Source organism: Passer montanus, unplaced genomic scaffold (assembly GCF_014805655.1).
Source record: "Passer montanus isolate IOZ18808 unplaced genomic scaffold, ASM1480565v1 scaffold116, whole genome shotgun sequence".
NCBI classification, from domain to species: Eukaryota; Metazoa; Chordata; class Aves; order Passeriformes; family Passeridae; genus Passer; species Passer montanus.
In genome coordinates, this window is record NW_024358278.1 from 218,554 (window position 1) to 237,219 (window position 18,666).

The 18,666-nt window shown below is 46.8% G+C and overlaps 2 protein-coding genes across 5 annotated transcripts in view; one reads left to right on the forward strand and one right to left on the reverse strand.

The window, feature by feature from the left end:
* Nucleotides 1–374, reverse strand: part of C2CD3 (C2 domain containing 3 centriole elongation regulator) — a 35,976-nt gene extending 35,602 nt beyond the window's left edge. For all 4 annotated transcript variants that reach the window (XR_005626327.1, XR_005626326.1, XM_039697043.1 and 1 more), the window contains exon 1: nucleotides 222–374. Coding sequence is in view for 2 of the 4 variants with exons in the window: in XM_039697043.1 (XP_039552977.1) it covers nucleotides 222–357 (136 nt within the window). In the remaining 2 variants the exon portion in view is untranslated. The remainder of the gene's footprint in view (nucleotides 1–221) is intronic.
* Nucleotides 321–17,667, forward strand: PPME1 (protein phosphatase methylesterase 1). The gene is made up of 14 exons (XM_039697047.1): nucleotides 321–453; nucleotides 6,283–6,376; nucleotides 7,897–7,989; nucleotides 9,031–9,088; nucleotides 9,587–9,638; nucleotides 11,310–11,464; nucleotides 12,129–12,219; nucleotides 12,575–12,640; nucleotides 12,841–12,973; nucleotides 13,423–13,552; nucleotides 13,982–14,026; nucleotides 14,812–14,876; nucleotides 15,862–15,929; nucleotides 16,597–17,667. The coding sequence occupies exons 1-14, from the start codon at nucleotides 356–358 to the stop codon at nucleotides 16,613–16,615; spliced, it is 1,167 nt and encodes a 388-aa protein (XP_039552981.1). The 5' UTR covers nucleotides 321–355; the 3' UTR covers nucleotides 16,616–17,667.
* Nucleotides 17,668–18,666: the final 999 nt, after the last annotated feature.

The following is an 18,666-nucleotide window of genomic DNA, read 5'->3' on the forward strand; positions in this document are numbered from 1 at the left end:
TCCCACAAGGACATTGCGATAACGGGGAGACGCGCGAATACATCCATTATCCCTGGCAGTAAATGATGACGAGTAAGCCCAGGATTCCCAGAACAGGACCAAGGGGAAGGGCTTACACTGCTGGGAGGGTAACCCCAGGGCAGCCCGCTCCCCATCACCTGTGCCCGGCGGCAGTCTGTCCCCGTCCCACCCGTTCCCAGCCCGGTTCCGGCTCTCCCTACCTGCCAGGTAGGCGCTGAGCTGCCGGGGCCCGCAGCGCACGGCGAAGCGGGCGCAGGTGGTGCCCGCGCGGGGGCGGCTCGGGGCTCCCGGTGTTCCCGGTGATCCCGGTGTTCCCGGCGCGTCCCTAGCTGTCATGTCGGCCCTGGAGAAGCAGCTGCATCTGGGCCGCCTCCCGCCGCGGCCCCCGCTGCCCGGCGGCGGCGGCCAGTCCGGGTCCAAGATGCGCATGGGGTAGGCGGAGGAAGGGCAGGGGCGGATGCGGAGACCGGGGGAATTTGGGGGAGAGGCTACGGCGGAGCGGGGCTCCGCAGGGCGGGGGCTCTGCCGGGGTCTGAGGGACCGGGGGTCTGTACTGGGGGGGTCTGCGAGGAAGGGAGGCGCGTTATTCCGGGTCTGGACGGAGGGAATGGGAATTGTCGGGAGATCTGGACAGCGGGGAGCTCGTCCTGGGGGATCGGGACAGGGAATGGTCACTACTGGGGATCGGGACAGGGAATGGTCATTGTCGGGAGATCTGGACAGGGAATGGTCACTACTGGGGATCGGGACAGGGAATGGTCATTGTCGGGAGATCTGGACAGGGGGGAGCTCGTCCTGAGGGATCGGGACAGGGAATGGTCACGTCGGGAGATCTGGACAGAGAATGGTCAGTCCTGGGGGATCTGGACAGGGAATGGTCACTACTGGGGGATCTGGGCAGGGAATGGTCATTCCTGGGGGATCTGGAGGGAGGGGTGGTCCTGCTTCCCCGCGCTCCAGGAGAGTGGCACCTGGATCGGGCTTCTCCAGCCGCAGAGGAATCAGTGCCCGGCATATGCTCAGGCTGGGGGAAGGTGGCAGGTGCTGGGATCAGCTCTCCAGCCCTTTTCTCCCAGCCCTTTGCCATCACTGTTTGGAGGAAGGGCCCAGCACCATGTCTGGGTGGTACCTGCAAGTGTGGCTGGGGGGAGAGGTGTGTGGGAATTCTCAGGAGCTGCATTCCTAAGCTGGAGCTGGACTTTGATAATCCTTGTGGAGGGTCCCTTTCCACATCAGAATATTCCATGATTCTGTGAAATGGGATTTCTCAGCCGCAGGCACCCATGTGAAGGAGGTGTGCTCCGCCAAGTGACTTTAATCCCTGCTTAAATCTGCATTTCAGGATGATGGAAAAGTCTGGGATACTCTTTAATCTCCTAAGCAGGCGTTGAGAGCACATTTTGGGAGCTGTGGGAGAAGTTTGGTCCGTGTCTAAGGGTGTAAAATGTATTAATTTATATAATTCTTCCTCTCTTACCATGTACTGGAGGGGTTTTAAACGCTGTCAGGGAAATTACTGTGAATGAAACAAAATTCAGGTTAAGGATCAAGAACTCCCCTGGAATCTTCCCTTGGAAGCAGAGGGGAGTAGTTCATAATCATGATGTGGTTTGATTTGCTGCTCTGGCACGCAGTAAATCCCTTCACAGGTGATGTTCCTGTTGTGGGAGGCGCTGCACATCCAGCATGGAATGGCCTCGTCCGGAGGGGCTCGGGGACAAGAGCAAGTGGGACAGAAAGTTTAGCTTAAGCTGAGCTTACCCTTACCAAAGTGCAGTGCTGTTCTAACAAGTGCAAGACTCCCCTTGAGGAGAATTCCACCAGAAGAGAATGGGATTAGTTGTACAGGGAAAGCACAGTGTGATTTACAGTGCTGGCAGGTGTACAGGGCTGCACTGAAATAGTCCTTCAAAATTCAGACTTCTACAGGGAACAAAAATAACTAAAACTTAGGAAAATATTTATTTGCTGCATCAAGCATCTCGCATTTGTAAATGTGATTTATTTCTGCGCTTTCAATTTCTTGAATTGCAAGCCAGGCTTTTAAAAAAATAGGTTTAACCTTAATATCCAAGAATGCCAGCAACCTGAGTTTTCCATGGCTAAATCCTCTGACTGGTGTGTTGGGCACTTTCTTTTTATTCCCTTTTTTTCCCACCATGCAGGTCATCTTAATGTGACTGTGGTGTAGCTGAAAGCAGATCTTGAGAAGCAGAGGGTCAAGCATGTGAGATTGCTACAGAAAAATAGAATTTACTGAGAACTTCTTAACTGAAATAAAGTCTTACATTTTTTGGCAATATGCTGTTAAAAGGTTAATGTGTGTTTCAGTAGTTCATAAAACAATGGCACCTGTTGCTGCATTTAAATGTGTGAAAATAAACTTGTTCCTAGCTTTTTCTTTAAAATTTATTCTTTCCTTGCTATTTTTTCAGTACAATCACTTCCTTATGTCTCTCTGTGGGAGAGTCTCATTTGAGAAGCCAAACTGGCCGAAGCAAATTGAATCCTGGAATTGTTCAGGTTGGAAAAGCCCTCCAAGATCTTGGAGTCCAACCTTTCCCCCGCCGCTGCCATGGCCGCCACCACTGTCCCACGTCCCCTAGTGCCACATCCACACAGCTTTCAGTCCCTGCAGGGTGGGGACTCACCTGTGCCAGGGCTGGGCAGCCCTTTTGGGGAAGGAATTCTCCCTGATACCCAGCGTGGCTCCTGTGGCACAGTTTGGAGTGGGTCTTGTGGGAGCATGGGATGCGTGCTGGAATTTCAGTGTATTTCATGGCACGTGGCATGGATTCCTGCTTTGCTAGCACAGTCCTCTGCTCCCTGGATTTAAGTGCTCTCCAGCAGAAATGATGGTTCCAAAAGGCCCTTTCCAAAGGAGGCTGGAGCTCCTCTTTGGCTCGAGCAATATGTGAAACTCAGCCTCTGGGAGGAATTCCGTGTCCATTTCTTTAAGGAGCACTCATGGCCAAGGCTGTGTTGGGAATTGCAAGTGATTCCTTTGAATTGCTGGATGAAAACCAAAAACAACATCAAAATCACAAAGCAAAACAAAATCAGGCTTATGGCCCGATTCTGTGTTCTGTGGGGAAATAAGATAACAGAATTTGTAAAGTCACCCCCACGGCAGCAGATCCCAGCAGCTGGAGCAGCTTCTGCATTTCCCGTCTTGTTTTTTGCCTTTTGGTTTTTGCTAGTGGCTCATTCAGAGTTAGGCACCTGGATGGGCTTTAAAAGTGAAAGTCAGTTTGCTGCTCCTTCCCAATGTGTGAGTAAAAATCACGTACAATCTCTGAGGATCTTTTAATTATCTAGAAGGGCATGATTGGATCAGATCTGTGTAATTCAATCATGGCAATTCCTACTCATTTTTTTCCTTTTTAATCCACTTTTCCTCCTTGGAATCCTTTTAATAAAAAAAAAAAACAACATTTTATGTATTCAGCATCTCTAAGGCAGAACTTAAGATACTGTCCTTGTCAATTTTTAGAATTTCTAAATACAACTTGTCAGCCGTGGCAGTTCTTACTTGTAGATGATGTTTGATTTGCTTGGGTTCAAATATGATGTGAGAATGAAATCTCCTGAATCATGCACTTGTTCTATATTTACTTGAGTAGTTTTAAATAGGGGCTCTCAGCAGAAAAAGGACTTTCTGAAAATGGTTCCTTCTGCTTGGTGCAACCTTTTTTTTGTTTTTGTTTTTCATTTTAGGAAAATACCTGAAAGAAAACCCCTTCAAAAATTGGGGAGAGATTTGCTGAGCCATGTGGGCATCCTAAGGATTGAGGACATGATAAAGAGAACACACTGCACAATAGGATAAAACAGAGGGTGCCCAGAATTTGTTTTGTAATTCCAGTTTAATATGCTGGCTGGCTGGCTGGCTTGGAGTTTAAGGATCAGTCTAGAAAAGTTATTATGTCAGATCCATTTCTGTTTTGGTTTGCTGGATGCTTTAAAAACCTGTAATTAGTTCTGTCACCTTAAATATTGGTCAGCAAATATGACTTCAGCATAGGAAGGTGCAAAACCACAGCTGCTCTTTATTGGGCACATTCTAATTTTGAATGTGTGTTGATGCTTCACTAAAAAATGCAGCTCTAGAAAATCTCCAAAGATTATTTTCTTTGGAGAAATGTTTTTGTTCAACCCTCTGTGGTCACCTGGGATTTTGTGGAAAACTGCACATTTATTCTGCCCTTTAGGGGGTTCAGTGTTAAACCTGAGGTCACTCACGTTTCCTCAGCATTGCTTGCATGCAAGTATTTTGTTTTAAATCATGATCAACACGTGTTTGCATCAGAGGTGATGACAGTTTTTAATTCCCATCTCCTCTTCACTTTCTGCTCCAATTCCCTTGGCAGCACAGGAGTTCTGCTGTATGTTTTTCCCAGATACTTCACGTGTGACACTAACATTTTCTCTGGAGGTGTTCACTCTTGTTAAGCTGAGTTGGAGGCATTGCTTAAATGCATCAGTGTGGCAAGGCCCTAGGGAAGGGCTCTGCCTTGGTGCCATGGGCTCCTCTTGCAGGTCATGGGATTCTCTCCATGGATCTGCCTTGGTATTTGCACCTGCCTGCCTCTTGCATGAAAATCCTGCTGTCAGAAATGGCTTTTGAAGGAGACCCAGAAGTACTCATCCCTGCAAGTGTCCAGGACCAGGCTGGAGAGGCCTGGGCTGGTGAAAGGTGATTTTTTGGCACCCCCAAGAGGCTGCTGTGCTCCGTGTGTGACAGGGGCTGTCCATCCTGCAGCCCTGCTGCCACAGAAACAGGCTCACTGGGCACACAGCCAGGGCTCTCCATGCAGCGAGCCACCATCAGTCACATTCCCCCCAGACTCCTGGGGTCACAGCAGTGCCAGGGAGTCCTGCTGTCCCCCAGACTTACGGATCAGCTGGGAAGGGCTGTGGCCAGGCAGTGACAACATTTACTGATCACCTGGAGCTGCTGAGGGCAGCGGAACCCAAAAGCAGCTGTAACATGCTGTGCAAAGTCTGGCTGCAGCTGAAATGCTGCGTTTTGAAGGGTGATGGAATTTATTTTCACTAGCTGCACATCCTACCTATTCAGAACCGAGAGAAGGGAAATCATCCAAGCTGTGGGCAGTTCTCTCCATCTCCAGAAAGAACCAGAATTGGTATGGAGAGAGCATGTGATCAGGGCTGGGATGGCTTCCAGGGAAAAATTAAGCTTTGAATGTGGTATTTTTTTCCTTGATCAGAGAATGAGATTAGGCTGAGGCGGTAAAAGAGATTAATATTTTCTGGATTTATGTAGGTGTGTGACTTCTCATTTTATTTAATTGAGATTTGACAAGAAGTCTGGAAACCCACAGGAGGGAATTTGGTCCATTCAGGGGGTGGCTGGTTTATGTCTCATATCCTACAAACACCAGGGGAAACAGAAATTTTGTTTCTACAAAATTGAAAAGCTGCTTTGTCTGTAATTTTCTATTTCTTTAGGAAGCCAAGAATTCAGGAGAAACTTCTTCAGCAGGGATTTTTCTGCTCTGAAGGTCTTTCACCCCTCACGCCCATGCTTGATTTTAATATTCTGTGCTGCCTGCCTGCCTCCCCCAGAAGAGCTGAAGTGCAAAAACATGGTTAAAATGGTGCACTGTTACTCATCCTGTATCCTGGGCTCGAATTGAGCCTAATTATGCCACTTCCAAAATTAAGCACTACTCTTTTAGCCTTACTGAGTAAATACCAGCCCGAGAAACAAATTCTGCATCAACTGAGTCATCAGGAAAATTCTGATTGCAGAGCCTTTTGTCAGTAAGGGGGGTACAAGGAGAGGACACAGCTGCACCTTTTGAAGGAAGCAGAAAATAAATTGGTTTGTCAGCTGGGCACCTTTTGTCTGTGGGTCATTGCAAACTCAGAGGTGGTACTGGGACAGTATCACTATTCTGTTTATTTTCCCTTGGCTTGGGTCTGTGTAGACTAAATCACCATTGTTCAGTCTTCCTTGGAATTACTTGATGAGGAAAGTACTCTTTTCTCTGTTTCTGCTACATTTCCTCAATAGGAGCAACTATTAGGGAGGGGAAAAAGGGGAGGATTCCTTCACTGACAGTAAAATTCTGAATATTGTGGTTGTATGGGAATTCACTGATGCGCCGTTTGCTTCCAGTCTGAACTGTTGTGTAACACCAGCATGTTCTCTTCAGTGAGAGCAGGCCTGGATGCCAATTTCAGTGGAAGACTTTAAAAATAACTCTTTCCTATGGGATCTTTTCTGTCTTGCAGCCCTGGAAGAAAGCGTGATTTTTCACCAGTGCTTTGGAGCCAGTACTTTGAGTCTATGGAGGACGTTGTGGTAGAAAATGACACTGGCAAGGATATATCCTTTTTTCCCCCCATATTGAATTTGTCATAATCTCAGAGATTGGGGAGGTATCACATTTTGTTTAGTTTATTTGGGTTCTTCAGTTTTTTTGTGTGTTCCTTCTCATCTTCCATTATGCCTCCTGCAGGGTTCAGTGTCAGTAAATAGAACTATCCCTTCCAGGCTGACAGTTAAACTGTACCTAGCAAGGCCAATTCCTGATATTCCTTATTTAATAATCATTAATTTTGTAAAAGTTTTTCCAACAGTCCAGTAGCATATTTTGCAGGGAAACACTCATCAAGTTCTCATAATTGAAACCACGTCAGGCCCAAAGCTGTTGATTTTTATTAACCACAGTTAGTTTGGTGGCAGCAGTACAACAGATAAACCTTGACAGAAACATGAGGATGTGAATAAATACTTCCAAATTTCTGCCCAAGGCAGAGGTTGTGGTGCCATCAGTGTCTTCTGGCAGTGCCAGCCAGAGGTTTTTCTGCAGATGTTTCCTCTCCAAGACAGGAATGCCATTAGGAAAAGCAAGCTTCCAGGTTACTTCTCTCCAAACACACGGGGAGGTGTGGGGTCTGTGCTCAGTGCCTGACACTGTGACCAACACCCAAGAGAAGTGGCTTCATCAGCTGGGGTCTGTGCACACAGGGGATGTGCTGGAGCTGTAACCTGGGCCCTGGGGCAGAGCAGTGGGCACCAACCCAGTCATTCCTTCAGCTGCTTCCACAGGTCACATCTGTCCACAGTCTTTCACACGGGATCTCAAGCTTATGCTGAAGGGAGCACAATAAATCCTAAACAGCTAAGATTTGCTTGAATTTGGGATGCTTCTATACACAACCTATCCAAACAGGTCTATCACACTTTTTATTTTATATTAAACCTCTGGGGGAGTGCACAGCCCTTCATCAAATGTGGACAAGGTGCCCATCATGAATCATGGAGTCACCAGAGCATGGTGTGGGTGGGAAGGGACCTCAAAGCCCATCCAGTGCCACCCCTGCCATGGCCAGGGACACCTCCCACAGTCCCAGGCTGCTCCCAGCCCCATCCAGCCTGGCCTTGGGCACTGCCAGGGATCCAGGGGCAGCCACAGCTTCTCTGGGCACCTGTGCCAGGGCCTCACCACCCTCACAGGGAGGAATTTCTTATGAACATTTAATCTAAATCTCCCCTCTTCTCATTTAAAATGATTTCCTTGCCCTCTCATTATTTTGTCCATGTAAAAAATAACTCTCTATCTTTTTTCCTAATGGATCTCTAGTTTTCTTTTAGTTCACTTCCCAGGGAGAAAAGGACAAGGGATGAGTGAATTATAGGGCGGGGGAAGAAAACCTGGGCAGCAGGAATACAACAACTCTTGAAGCTTAAATTGACTTACATTTTTGTCCAGGTAATGCTTGAAAATTCCTGTTGGTCAGATAAATGAATGGAAGAAATAAAGTACTGTTTGGTATTACAAGCTCCAAAATCCATTCTACTGCCTTGAAGTAACTGTGTGGAATGTCCTTAACTGTTCATACACTTTTCGAATTTACAAAAGTGGCATGGAGGGGCCTGTCTTGCTGCTGTTACATGGTGGAGGCCACTCTGCTCTGTCCTGGGCCGTGTTCACTGTGAGTAAAGCTGCTGCTCTGTAGCAAGAAACGTGTGGAGATGGAGCTCTCTGAGTGTGGAAGGCAGTTACCCATTCACCTCTGGGAAACACGGGAAAACAGTATTTTAAAGATAATAACATTATCTTTGCGTGGCTGGGGTTCTCACTTAGGTGCAGAGGCACCCTGCAGAAGGAGGGTTTGGGCTGTTTTCAGGGGCTGGAAAATGCTGATCTGGGGATTCAGTGGGTTTGGGGAAAACAGCTAACTGCTCCAGTCATTTAAGAAGTGAATAGCTGAAAAATCAAAGTAAGAGGACTGGGTAGCTTTGAGGTCTGGGTAGCTTTTGCCAGTTGTGTAGGTGGTTTTATTAAGAATCCCTCAGAAAATTCCTACACTCTGCTGGGCTGTTATTTAAATGATCAATGATTCCTTAACATAGAAGTCTTCCTGTCAACCAAACATGCCACTTCTCTGTGATGCCTGAAATAAGTTAGTTAAATTGATCTGTCTGGGAGAAATTGAGCCCTTATTGTGTTGTAACTATCATGCTCTGCCTTACCTTAAAAAGATTCCTCAGCTGTTTCCCCTGACCTCTTTGGACTAATCAATTTTCATGCATTTCAACCTGTAAAATTCTATTGTTTGGGAGCAAACTGAACCTGTACTCAAAGCAGCTGCATGACCTCTGTCAGCCACGGAGCCAAGAGTAATTTGGTACCATGTGAGGCTTGCAAAGCAAGAGAATGAATCCCTTTGGTGTCCCTAATCCCACTGCTGTTCCAGTTCTCAGAGGTGCTGCAGGGCTTGAGTTTGTGATCCCAGGAAACCCACGTCATGTCCTACACACAGTGGAAGGACTGTCCTTGTCAGCAGTGGGATGCTCACAGGGATGGGGCTTTGGACCACTAAGGACAGTCTCACAGAATATTTGTGCTTGTGTTCTGTAACACTCATCCAGTCCAGGTTCAGCCATTTTGGTGGCTGTGAAGGGTTTTTAGGGAGTGCTTGTGGTTGCTAATCCCACTTTGCAAACAATATTCTTTCTGTCTCTCCCTGCAGTCTGCAATCATTAACAGGATCCAGTGTAGGATTGTGGCCTTAGACCTCCGAGGCCATGGTAAGTCCAAGAAGTAAATCTGGAGTCAAATCAGCATGTTACACGCTCCCATTTTTTAAAGGAGATGCAATGAATTCCTCTCAGGATGACTAGGAAAACATCCTTAAGGCGCCCCAATTCTGATTCAGAAGCAGGGATGGAAGACTGCCTTCTGTCAGAAGCTGAGACCCCCTGAACTTTTGCTTGAGACAGTGGCGGACTGCTTCCTTCCACCAAGCCCTCTTTGTATTTCCATAACCTTTAAGTGGTCTTTGCCATGAGAAATAAGGACTGTTCTTTCATTTTAAGATTCATAAAGAACAGTTACGGGCAGTGTTTCCTACCCATAGTACCAAATGTTCCCGTTAATTCTGTGTTTCTTAATTATTCATGTTCATTGCAGTAGGCTTGCTCTTCATATCTGTGCCTAAAAGCTTTGTACCATCACTGCTCTAAGTCCTGAGGGGCCCTGAAGTTTTTCAGCTTAAGTGAACTTAACTTGGGTTGGTTTTTTTTCAGGAGAAACAAAAGTAAGGAATCCTGAAGATCTGTCTGCAGAGACTATGTCAAAGTAAGGAAACTTGCTTGTTTCCCTTTTCACAAACCTCCCTTTCTCTCCTTGGCTGAACAATAAACTACTTGAGGGCACACAGCCTTCATTCAGAGGAGGTGGAAGATAGTTTAATTTCACATGATTCCCATAGTTATCCCTCCTTTCCTTCCATTCCTGGACAGTTTGAAATGGTGTCCCTCCCAGCTGAGTCAGATTCCAAGAACTGGAGTTGTTCTCCCAGTACCCTGAATTTTTAAACACTGAGCACTTTAAACCTGCCCCATGCTGAAGAGTTCTTAAGGGAGGGTGGAATGCTTCCCTTAGACATCCATGGGGTATTTTAGCCTGAAATCACCAGTTTGACTCTTCCTCAGCCCCAGAGTGTTCAGGGCAGGCCCACCTTGGCCTGGTAACACCCCTGAAGTCTGGGTCACAGACACAGGATTTTCAAGCATAGAATTGCTTTTGCAAACTGTCATGACCCGCTTTGGCATGCAAATCCATCCCCCTCTTGACAAAACTGTAAGAAAAGCAAATACCCACTGCTAAGCACATTATGTTCTGCCCATATTTAGTACAAAGAGACTCTTTGCTGTGACTACAACTAAATGATGAAGGATTTTGTAACCTTCCCATGGACAAATCCACTTGGTTTGTTGAGGGGAGGCCATGTGTGAAATGTATTCTGACTTCCATTGTATACCTTATTCCTGCTGCTTTTGCCTTGTCAGATCCTGATGTGTAATTGTCCTGAGGAGATGCTGGATTAAATAATTAGAATATTTTAGATCTGGAGCAGCACTGCTGTGGGGGGAAACCAAGTTCCTTTTGTTTTGAAACCTTCCCCTCTTCTTAGCAATGAGCTTGAAACTTAGTCCTGAGTATCTTTTAAATAGAAGCCTTAAATTATAGCTGGTGTTCCTGTTCTTTTAAATCAAATCCTCAAACAGTTTTCTCCAACAGAGCAAACAAGCTGGTGAACATGTTCATTTTTTTCACTTGTTTTCCATTTTCAATACTGCTCAGTTATTAGGTTCCTCTGAATAGTTGTAGTCAGGAAAGCCAGTTGCGGGGCGTGTCTTTAAACTGCTCTTCAGGAGATTTCAGCTGTTAGCTCTGCTGCTGTTCTGGGGTTTGGGAGTCATACCAGCCAGCTTTCCCATCCTGGGAAAAGTGTCAAGAAGTGACAGCTTCAGTTTAACAGGACAGGCCTTTTGGGAAGGGTGAGGAAATTGCCCATTGCCTGTCTGGTCACAGAGAATCTCAGTCTTTTTGCCCATGCTCAGTGTTGTTCATCTTTGCCACAGTCAGTAGGGCCCAGTTATTTTTCTCTCTCTAATTCCAGTTTCTTCTTTTAAGAACAATGAATTTCTTGGTTTGTGCTTCCATGCAAGATGATTTGACAGCTTTTTCTCACCTTTTATTTAACATCCCCACCAGCGTCAGCCTAAAATGTTTTCTACAAGGAATCACAGAATTTGGGCTGGAAGGGACTGTAAATTTCATCCACATGGGCAGGGACACCTTCCACTAGACCAGGCTGCTTGAACATCTTTTAAATTAGTATCTTTGAAGTGAGGATTCTAGAAGGAGGAATGGCATGGATGCCCAGGCAAGCCCCAAGCCCGCGGGTGCGCAGGGCGCGAGGGCGCGGGGTTGGCGGAGGTGCCACGCGGTTTGTGCCCGCAGGGACGTGGGCAACGTGGTGGAGGCGCTCTACGGGGACCTGCCGCCGCCCATCATGCTGATCGGGCACAGCATGGGGGGGGCCATCGCCGTGCACACCGCCGTGGCCAACCTGCTGCCCAGCCTGCTGGGGCTCTGCATGATCGACGTCGTGGAAGGTGAGCGTGCCGCCCTCCGCCGCCTGCTGCCTCCAGCTCTCCTCTCAGCCCCAAACCCCAGTACAGAAGGGTCTGCCCCATCTTTAAACCCATTCCATCCTCCTAGCAGATCCTGCGCACACAAAAGTCTTTACAGCGTGAACCCTCCTTTTCCATTTCCTTTTCCATTTCCTTTTCCATTTCCTTTTCCATTTCCTTTTCCCTTTTCCCTTTTCCCTTTTCCATTTTCCTTTCCTTTCTTTTCCTTTTCCCATGTGTACTCTCTCTGTTTGCATTTTTCCTGCTAATGTCACAGAATCAGAGGATTAGCTAGGTTGGAAAAGACCTTTGAGATCACTGAGTCAAACCTATCACCTTGTCAACTAGACCGTGGCACTAATTTCTTTGAAACACTTTCTTGGTGGGGAGGAGGGTGGATTTTGCTGTAATGCTTGGTGCTGATAAATGATTGCTGCTTTCTCTTACTGTCTGAACATCCTACCTGTTCAAATAGTAATTTTCTAATATGACTTTTGGCCTAGAAATACTAATCTGTACTTTCCTTACCAGCATTAGATCACTGGGGAGCTCCAGCTCTCTGTGAGGGTGTTGCAGCCAGTTTTGTATAGAAGGATGTGGCAATAATTTCATGAGATGCCATGAAGACAATGCCATTTGCTTTTAGGTACCGCCATGGATGCCTTGAACAGCATGCAGAACTTCCTAAGGAGTCGTCCCAAAACATTCAAGTCGCTCGAGAATGCTATTGAGTGGAGGTAAAGCTTGGGCTCAGTCTCTGGAATCACTTGTCTTTGTAGCCTGACTCCTGAAGGAAACAAAGTTTATATAATTTGGCTGTTTACAGGCCCTCTCCCAGCCCTCTGCCATGGGTTTAACCCTGTTTCACTGTTTCCCCACCGGCACTTCTCCCTCTTTCTCTTCTCAGCTACAGTGACAAAGGGAGGTTCACGTCAGTTTGCAGTGAGCCACTCTGTTCAGTCCTAGAGCAGGAGCTTTGGGAATGGTCTGGGGAAATCCTGAGCTGTAGAGGACTTTAACTCGTGTTTCTGGGCCTGCTGGTTCTTGAAACTCTTCTGTAAATATTTCTGTCTTATGATTTTTTTTCTCTAGTGTAAAAAGTGGACAGATAAGAAATCTTGAATCTGCCAGAGTTTCTATGGTCGGTCAAGTCAAACAGTAGGTGGCCTTTGGTTTATTTCATTTATTATTTTAAAATCTTTTTTTCTGTTTTACAATATCCTTGCTACATAAGTGCACTTGAAAATGAAAATTTCTTCAAGCAAAATTGCTGAATACCCATGATTTAATCCTGGGTGGTGTTTTGGTTTGGATTTTTTCTTTTGTCAGGGAATCAGTTTCTGACTTTATTTTCACAGGTGCGAAGGGGCTGACAGTCCTGAATGCCCTAAAGCCATAGTAGAGGGAATTATTGAGGAAGAGGAGGAGGAGGACGAGGATGAGGAAGGAGGAGGCTCTGTCAACAAAAGGAAGAAAGAGGATGACACAGAGGTTGGGAGCTTGTTGCTGTGTTTTCAGCTTGCCCTGCAAGAGCTGTCACCTGCAGTTATCCAAATCATTCTGATATGAAAGGGAGCCACTCCAGGGAGAGAAGACTGGATGAGAGCCAAGCCCAAATGTTCAGACAATTTGTGAGCTATTTGTGTCACTAAAAAATAGCAAATTGATTGCCCTGAATCCTGCAGTCTTCTCCTGAAGGCTCTTCTCCTCTTGGTGTAGCTCTTTCTGACTTTCTTGATCCCTTCTCATGGCCTTTGATTTGGAGAGAGATGTAGAAGCAAGGAGGGTCATCCCTGGAAGTGTGTAATCCACCAGAGGGAGCCAGTATTTTTTTATTTTTTATATCTATGTATTTATGCGTTTCCAGGTGGCTCCCTGAACTGGTTTTCTTTCTCCTGTTTGACTGATCACTAATGCAGAGCTCTCTCTCCTCCCTGCAGACAAAGAAGGAGCATTTGTACACGTGGCGAATCGAACTGGCCAAAACAGAAAAGTACTGGGATGGCTGGTTCAGGGGTTTATCCAACCTCTTCCTGAGCTGTCCGACTCCAAAGCTTTTGCTTTTAGCTGGTACGTGTCCCTTCCAGTCCTGGTGTGCACTTCAGGGATGTCACACTTGCATTTCAGAGGACAGGGTCAGCACTGGGCTGCAGTGTTTCCTGGGAATACCGGGGCTTCTCTGTGTCTCCTAAAATATCATGGTGTGATCTGAACTTCTCCAGTGAAAGTCAAATACAGCTTTAAGCCCTTTTTGTACCTTAATAGCAAATACAGTATGTAAATATCCTTGTAAGTTATAGGGAGGGCTGTGCTCTTGAATTTTTGGCTGTGCTTCTTTCCTGTAACTTTACTCTCTCAAGGTGCAGCAGTGAAATGTCCTTGTCATGGGTGTCAGAAGTCTTCAATCTAATGTCTCTTTTAAAATACAGAGTAAAGCCTGGCTCAGAGAACTGTGCTCTCTCTGGCTGTTCTCCAAAACATTTGTTTATTTGATTGTAGGTGTTGACAGGCTGGATAAAGATCTGACCATTGGACAGATGCAAGGTAAGTATTTAATATTGTTCTTCAGCCTTACTGTAATGCTCTTTTTGCATGGCAGCTTGTTGCTATGGGTACAGTCAATGTCCAAACAAACGGGCATTAAAGAATTCGTCCATCCCAAAGTGTTCTCCTACTGTGGCCAAGGAAAGGTGGGGAAGGTGAGGAGGGAAAGGTTCAATTCAAAGGGCTGTTGCTGTGGGTTTTGTTCAATCTAAAGTTCAGTGCTCCCAGCAGTGGAGCTGCTACACTTCTCTTGGATCAGAATGATTGCCTGTGAGGGCTGATTTCTAATACATTTCTTCCCTTTCTAGCTACATTCCTGATATTCTTAGCTAGAACACTTGGGACCATTCAAAACTGTCCCATCTCCCAGTGTATCTGACAGACCAAGATTAAGCATCCTCATTCCTGTTTTGGGGTTTGGGTTGGGATTTTTTCTCCCATCCCTGCTTTCCAGAGCAACCAGTACTAGATAGCAGTATTGGATAGCAGGATAAAGATTATCTTAAGGTAAATCTGGTGAGAGTTCTAACTCTTGGCACTTGCCTGCACTGAGAAGCTCTGAGAAGTTCAGCTTCATTTTAACTCCTGGGAACCTGTTCTAGTTACACCTGGAGAAGGTGAATTAAGCAGCTGGTCCATGTTCTCTTTGGAGAACACGGGCTGTGCATGGTGTGGAGTCTGCCAAGACTTCCTGCACTCCCTTTTCCAAAGGGGCCTCTTTTCCAGCTACATTTAGTGAGGTCATTTGGTGCAGAGCATGAGATCCGTGTGCTCTCAATCCACAGGGAAGTTCCAGATGCAGGTTCTCCCCCAGTGTGGCCACGCAGTCCATGAAGACGCTCCGGACAAGGTGAGCCCCACCGTGGGGTTGAAACAACGTAAGCGACGATCTGAAATGCAAAAAAAGGATCTGTTCCTCACCATGCAGCAGAGATCATACTTCAGGGGCATCCTTTGGCACGACAGCTGGCTTTCACAAGCAGCTTGGATTTTTTAGCTGTCTGGAAAGCCCTGGCTAAGATGTTACATGCCATGGGGCTGGGCTGTGGATTTAACTCTCAGGCTCGTGGTGATGTACCTAATTCCACCCATGTGGAGTGTGGATTTCTCCTCCCTTCCTTTCCTCATGCAGTTCCCCACTTCCCTTGCACTAAGCTGCAGCTTTAGGGGTTGGTCTGTGTTTTGTTGAGTTGGGTGGCTCACATTTTCCAAATAGAAACCAAATGTTCCTGCAGCAGCTTTGACAGAGCAGTGCTGCTTCTGGGCATTGCTGGAGTTTGTGTCCAGATGGAAGCAGGAATGCGGTGCAGCCATTGGAGCCTGTGGTTGGAAGCACATCTGGTTTTAAAGCTCATTCTGCACTGACAGCTGTGTTAAAACTCAACCTTTCTGTAACTCTTTTTTTGTACATTCTGAGCAATATTGACCAGGCTGGATGGGGCCTGGAGCAGCCTGGTCTAGTGGAAGGTGCCCCTGCCCATGGCAGGTGTCGGAACTGGACGAGCTTTAATGTTCCTCCCAACCCAAACCATTCCAGGTTACTGTCTGGCATCCTGAATTTACCTTTCCTCCCTGCTAAACTTAGACATTGCTTTAAGAATTACTGAAATGGGTGGAGAAAAGGTTAGGTCACTTCTTGATGGCAGGCTCAGCGTCAGAGTAAAGCTGGAGGTGTGTTACACAGAGCTTTTGTTTAAAAAGGAGCAAATGATTCAGCAACAGACTCCTGAGGATGTAAACTGTTGTTGGAAACACTGCAGGTTTTGAAAACTGACTGGGTTTTGTCTTCTCTTTGTGTCCCTTTAAATACTGAGCTTTTTTTCCCCTTCTCTCAGGTTGCTGAAGCTGTTGCAACGTTCCTGATCCGTCACAGGTTTACAGAACCCATTGGTGGATTCCAGTGGTAAGGCTCCACGGAGTTGTGTCCCTGAGCAGAGGACAGGGACTGTCCTGCTCTCACTGCCTGTTTGGCTCTCGAGGTGGGAGGCTGGAATTTTAGCATGGTGCTAAAAACCACAGATAAACAAACAGCTCTGAATCACAGCCAGTAATACATTCAGTGTTTGTGTTCCTTTTAAATGTCTCATGTATTTACATGTGCTGATGAAACATCCTTCCTTGGAGGGGAGGAGCAAAGCAGATCTCCTTCTTTACAGCCTGCCAGAAAGCAAAATGACAAATTTCATGGGAGTTAGCTTAAATAATATTTCATTAAGTAACCAAGGCCCTGTGTTGTGGAAACAACTTGCATCACACTCCAAGAAACACTGGTGAGATGAGGCAGGTAAAGCTGTGTGTTTCACTTTGCAGACATTCCATACTTATCTCGTGTGCTTTCTTACCAAAATGGCCTGTGCAAGCCAGGCCCCTGTGACCAGCCAGGCAGTGAGAGAAGGGTGTGATTGACAGTGTAGGTTGATAAACTTGATAGTGTAGGTTGATGTGTAAGCAGGGAGAGAGGGAGAAGACCTAACGACTTTTCAGCTAAATTTAGGTTGTCGCAGAGTTTGCAGAGAATACCTTGATGCTAACTTGGAGTCTTTCTTCCATTCTCTTTTTTTGCCTCCTAGTGTGTTTCCTGCTTGTTAATATCCTGGTGTTCTCCAGCACTGATTCCCATTGTAAATAAACTGCACCAGAGGCCACTGTGATGTATCCATATCCTCTCATCTCCCAGTCCAGCAGCAGTGAGAAGTTGGTGTGAGATTCATCCCCTAGAACTAGCTCTCCAGAATATCTAAATTCTTAGGGACTTCCTTGCTGGGAAGCAGCTTCTACTGAAGACCATGAAAAGCTCTTCAGGCCCTTGGAACTGGGATCCTCTTCTCTGCTGCCACAAGGAAAGACCTCCTGGAATCCCAAGTAGTCAATCATACCAATCTCCATGGATTCTCAGGCTTTCTTGGACCCAACTGCAGAAGGGCTGTTGGCAGTCCACATCCACTGAGGGCATTGCAGCACAGCCAAAGGCTTCAGGATTTCTCGGTGGAATCACTGAATCATCTTGGAAGTGCCCCTTAGATTTGGGTTTTATACATACACTTTCTTTTTCCCCTAAAGCAGACGAGGAATGAGCTTCACTGGGAGCTCAGGTTTCATCTCACCAGTGCCAGCCTTAGGGGTTAAACTGTGGGAAAAGCCTGGAGGCCACTTTCCTGGGCAAAGTTGGATGGGATTGTAAATCTAAAAGGCGAGGAGGGACTGTGAGCTCCATTTCAGAGTCTTGCAGTTTGTCAGGTGCTGGTTTCAAATCCTCTCTGGGAAGGAGAGTGTGAGTAACTCCATCTGCTACAGACACATCCCAGGCCAGAGGACTCTGTGTTTATGGGGAAGACCCAAGGGCAGCAGGGACAATGTGGTCAACAGGCAGTTTGCCTGTTTTCTGCTCCTGGAATGTGTTTGTTCTTCCCTTCTTGTAGCTGCCACACACAGCTGGGCAGAGATCAGCACCTTTGGGATGGAAAAACATGGAATGGGCTGTAGGAAAAACCCTGGGAGAGCTTGGAGTCAGTCCTGCTGATGTTGATGCGGAGGGGTAGGCAGCTGTTCTCCCCAGTATTAGAGGAAGGACCTTGTTCCCACTGTTGCTTCCTAGATCATTTTGCTGCCTGACTTCCAGAATTCCATGTGCACAGAGAGCTTTTCTTCAGGGTTCAGTTATCCACAGCCAGTTCCTGGGCTTGCTTTCACCCAAGAGTCACTTTTGAGTGTAAGAGCAGACATGATTTGGAGCAGTTTTCCTCAGTATTTTGCTGTTGGATGTGTGAAATCCCTTTTTTTTTGCCTGGTGTCCATAACCCCTTGCTGCTGTCCGATGATTTTAACCTTGCTCTGCCGAGGCAAAGTTCTGTGGTGATTTGGGAGCTGCCCTGTGCATCCCATGACAAGAGCCACCAGGAATTCTTGGCACTTGAGAGGTGCAGGTGGGACAAAGAGTTTAACCGTGGCCTTGGGCCTGGTGGAGCTCCACTGAGCTGTGATTCACCGGGCACAGGGCACAGCAGCCGTGGTGGCCTTTGCCACCAGGAATTCTTGGCACTTGAGAGGTGCAGGTGGGACAAAGAGTTTAACCGTGGCCTTGGGCCTGGTGGAGCTCCACTGAGCTGTGATTCACCAGGCACAGCAGCCGTGGTGGCCTTGCTCCCTGTCCCTTCCCTGACACATCAGATTGGGAAGCGCCTGGATTAGAGACAGGAAAGCCTCATTGCAGAGAGGAATGCCCTCCTGGCACTGTGGCCGTGGCACTCAGGTGTGACAAGAGCAATTGCTGGCTCTCTGCGCTTCCCTCTGTGAGTCACCGCGTCAATGCATTAATTTGATGTCCTGTCTACCCCGGTCTAGTTCCTGATGGATTCAGTGGATCTTCAGTAGCCAAGATGCAAAATAGTTCTTTCCCCAGCCGTGTCCCCAAAATGGCCAAAATTCCCTTTTGCAGGAGACTCCTCTGTTCAGATTTTTAGGGATGAACTAATCCAGTGTGTCTATCCAGTCTCGCTTCCCGGGATCCTCATGAATGATCCTGGTGAAGTCACATTCCTCCGTGATGAAGTAACTTGGAGAGTCTGACTTGGAGTGATTCCTTGCGCTATCCCTTTGATTTGTGAGCTCGTAAAAAAGCCTGACCAAACAGAACCCTCTGT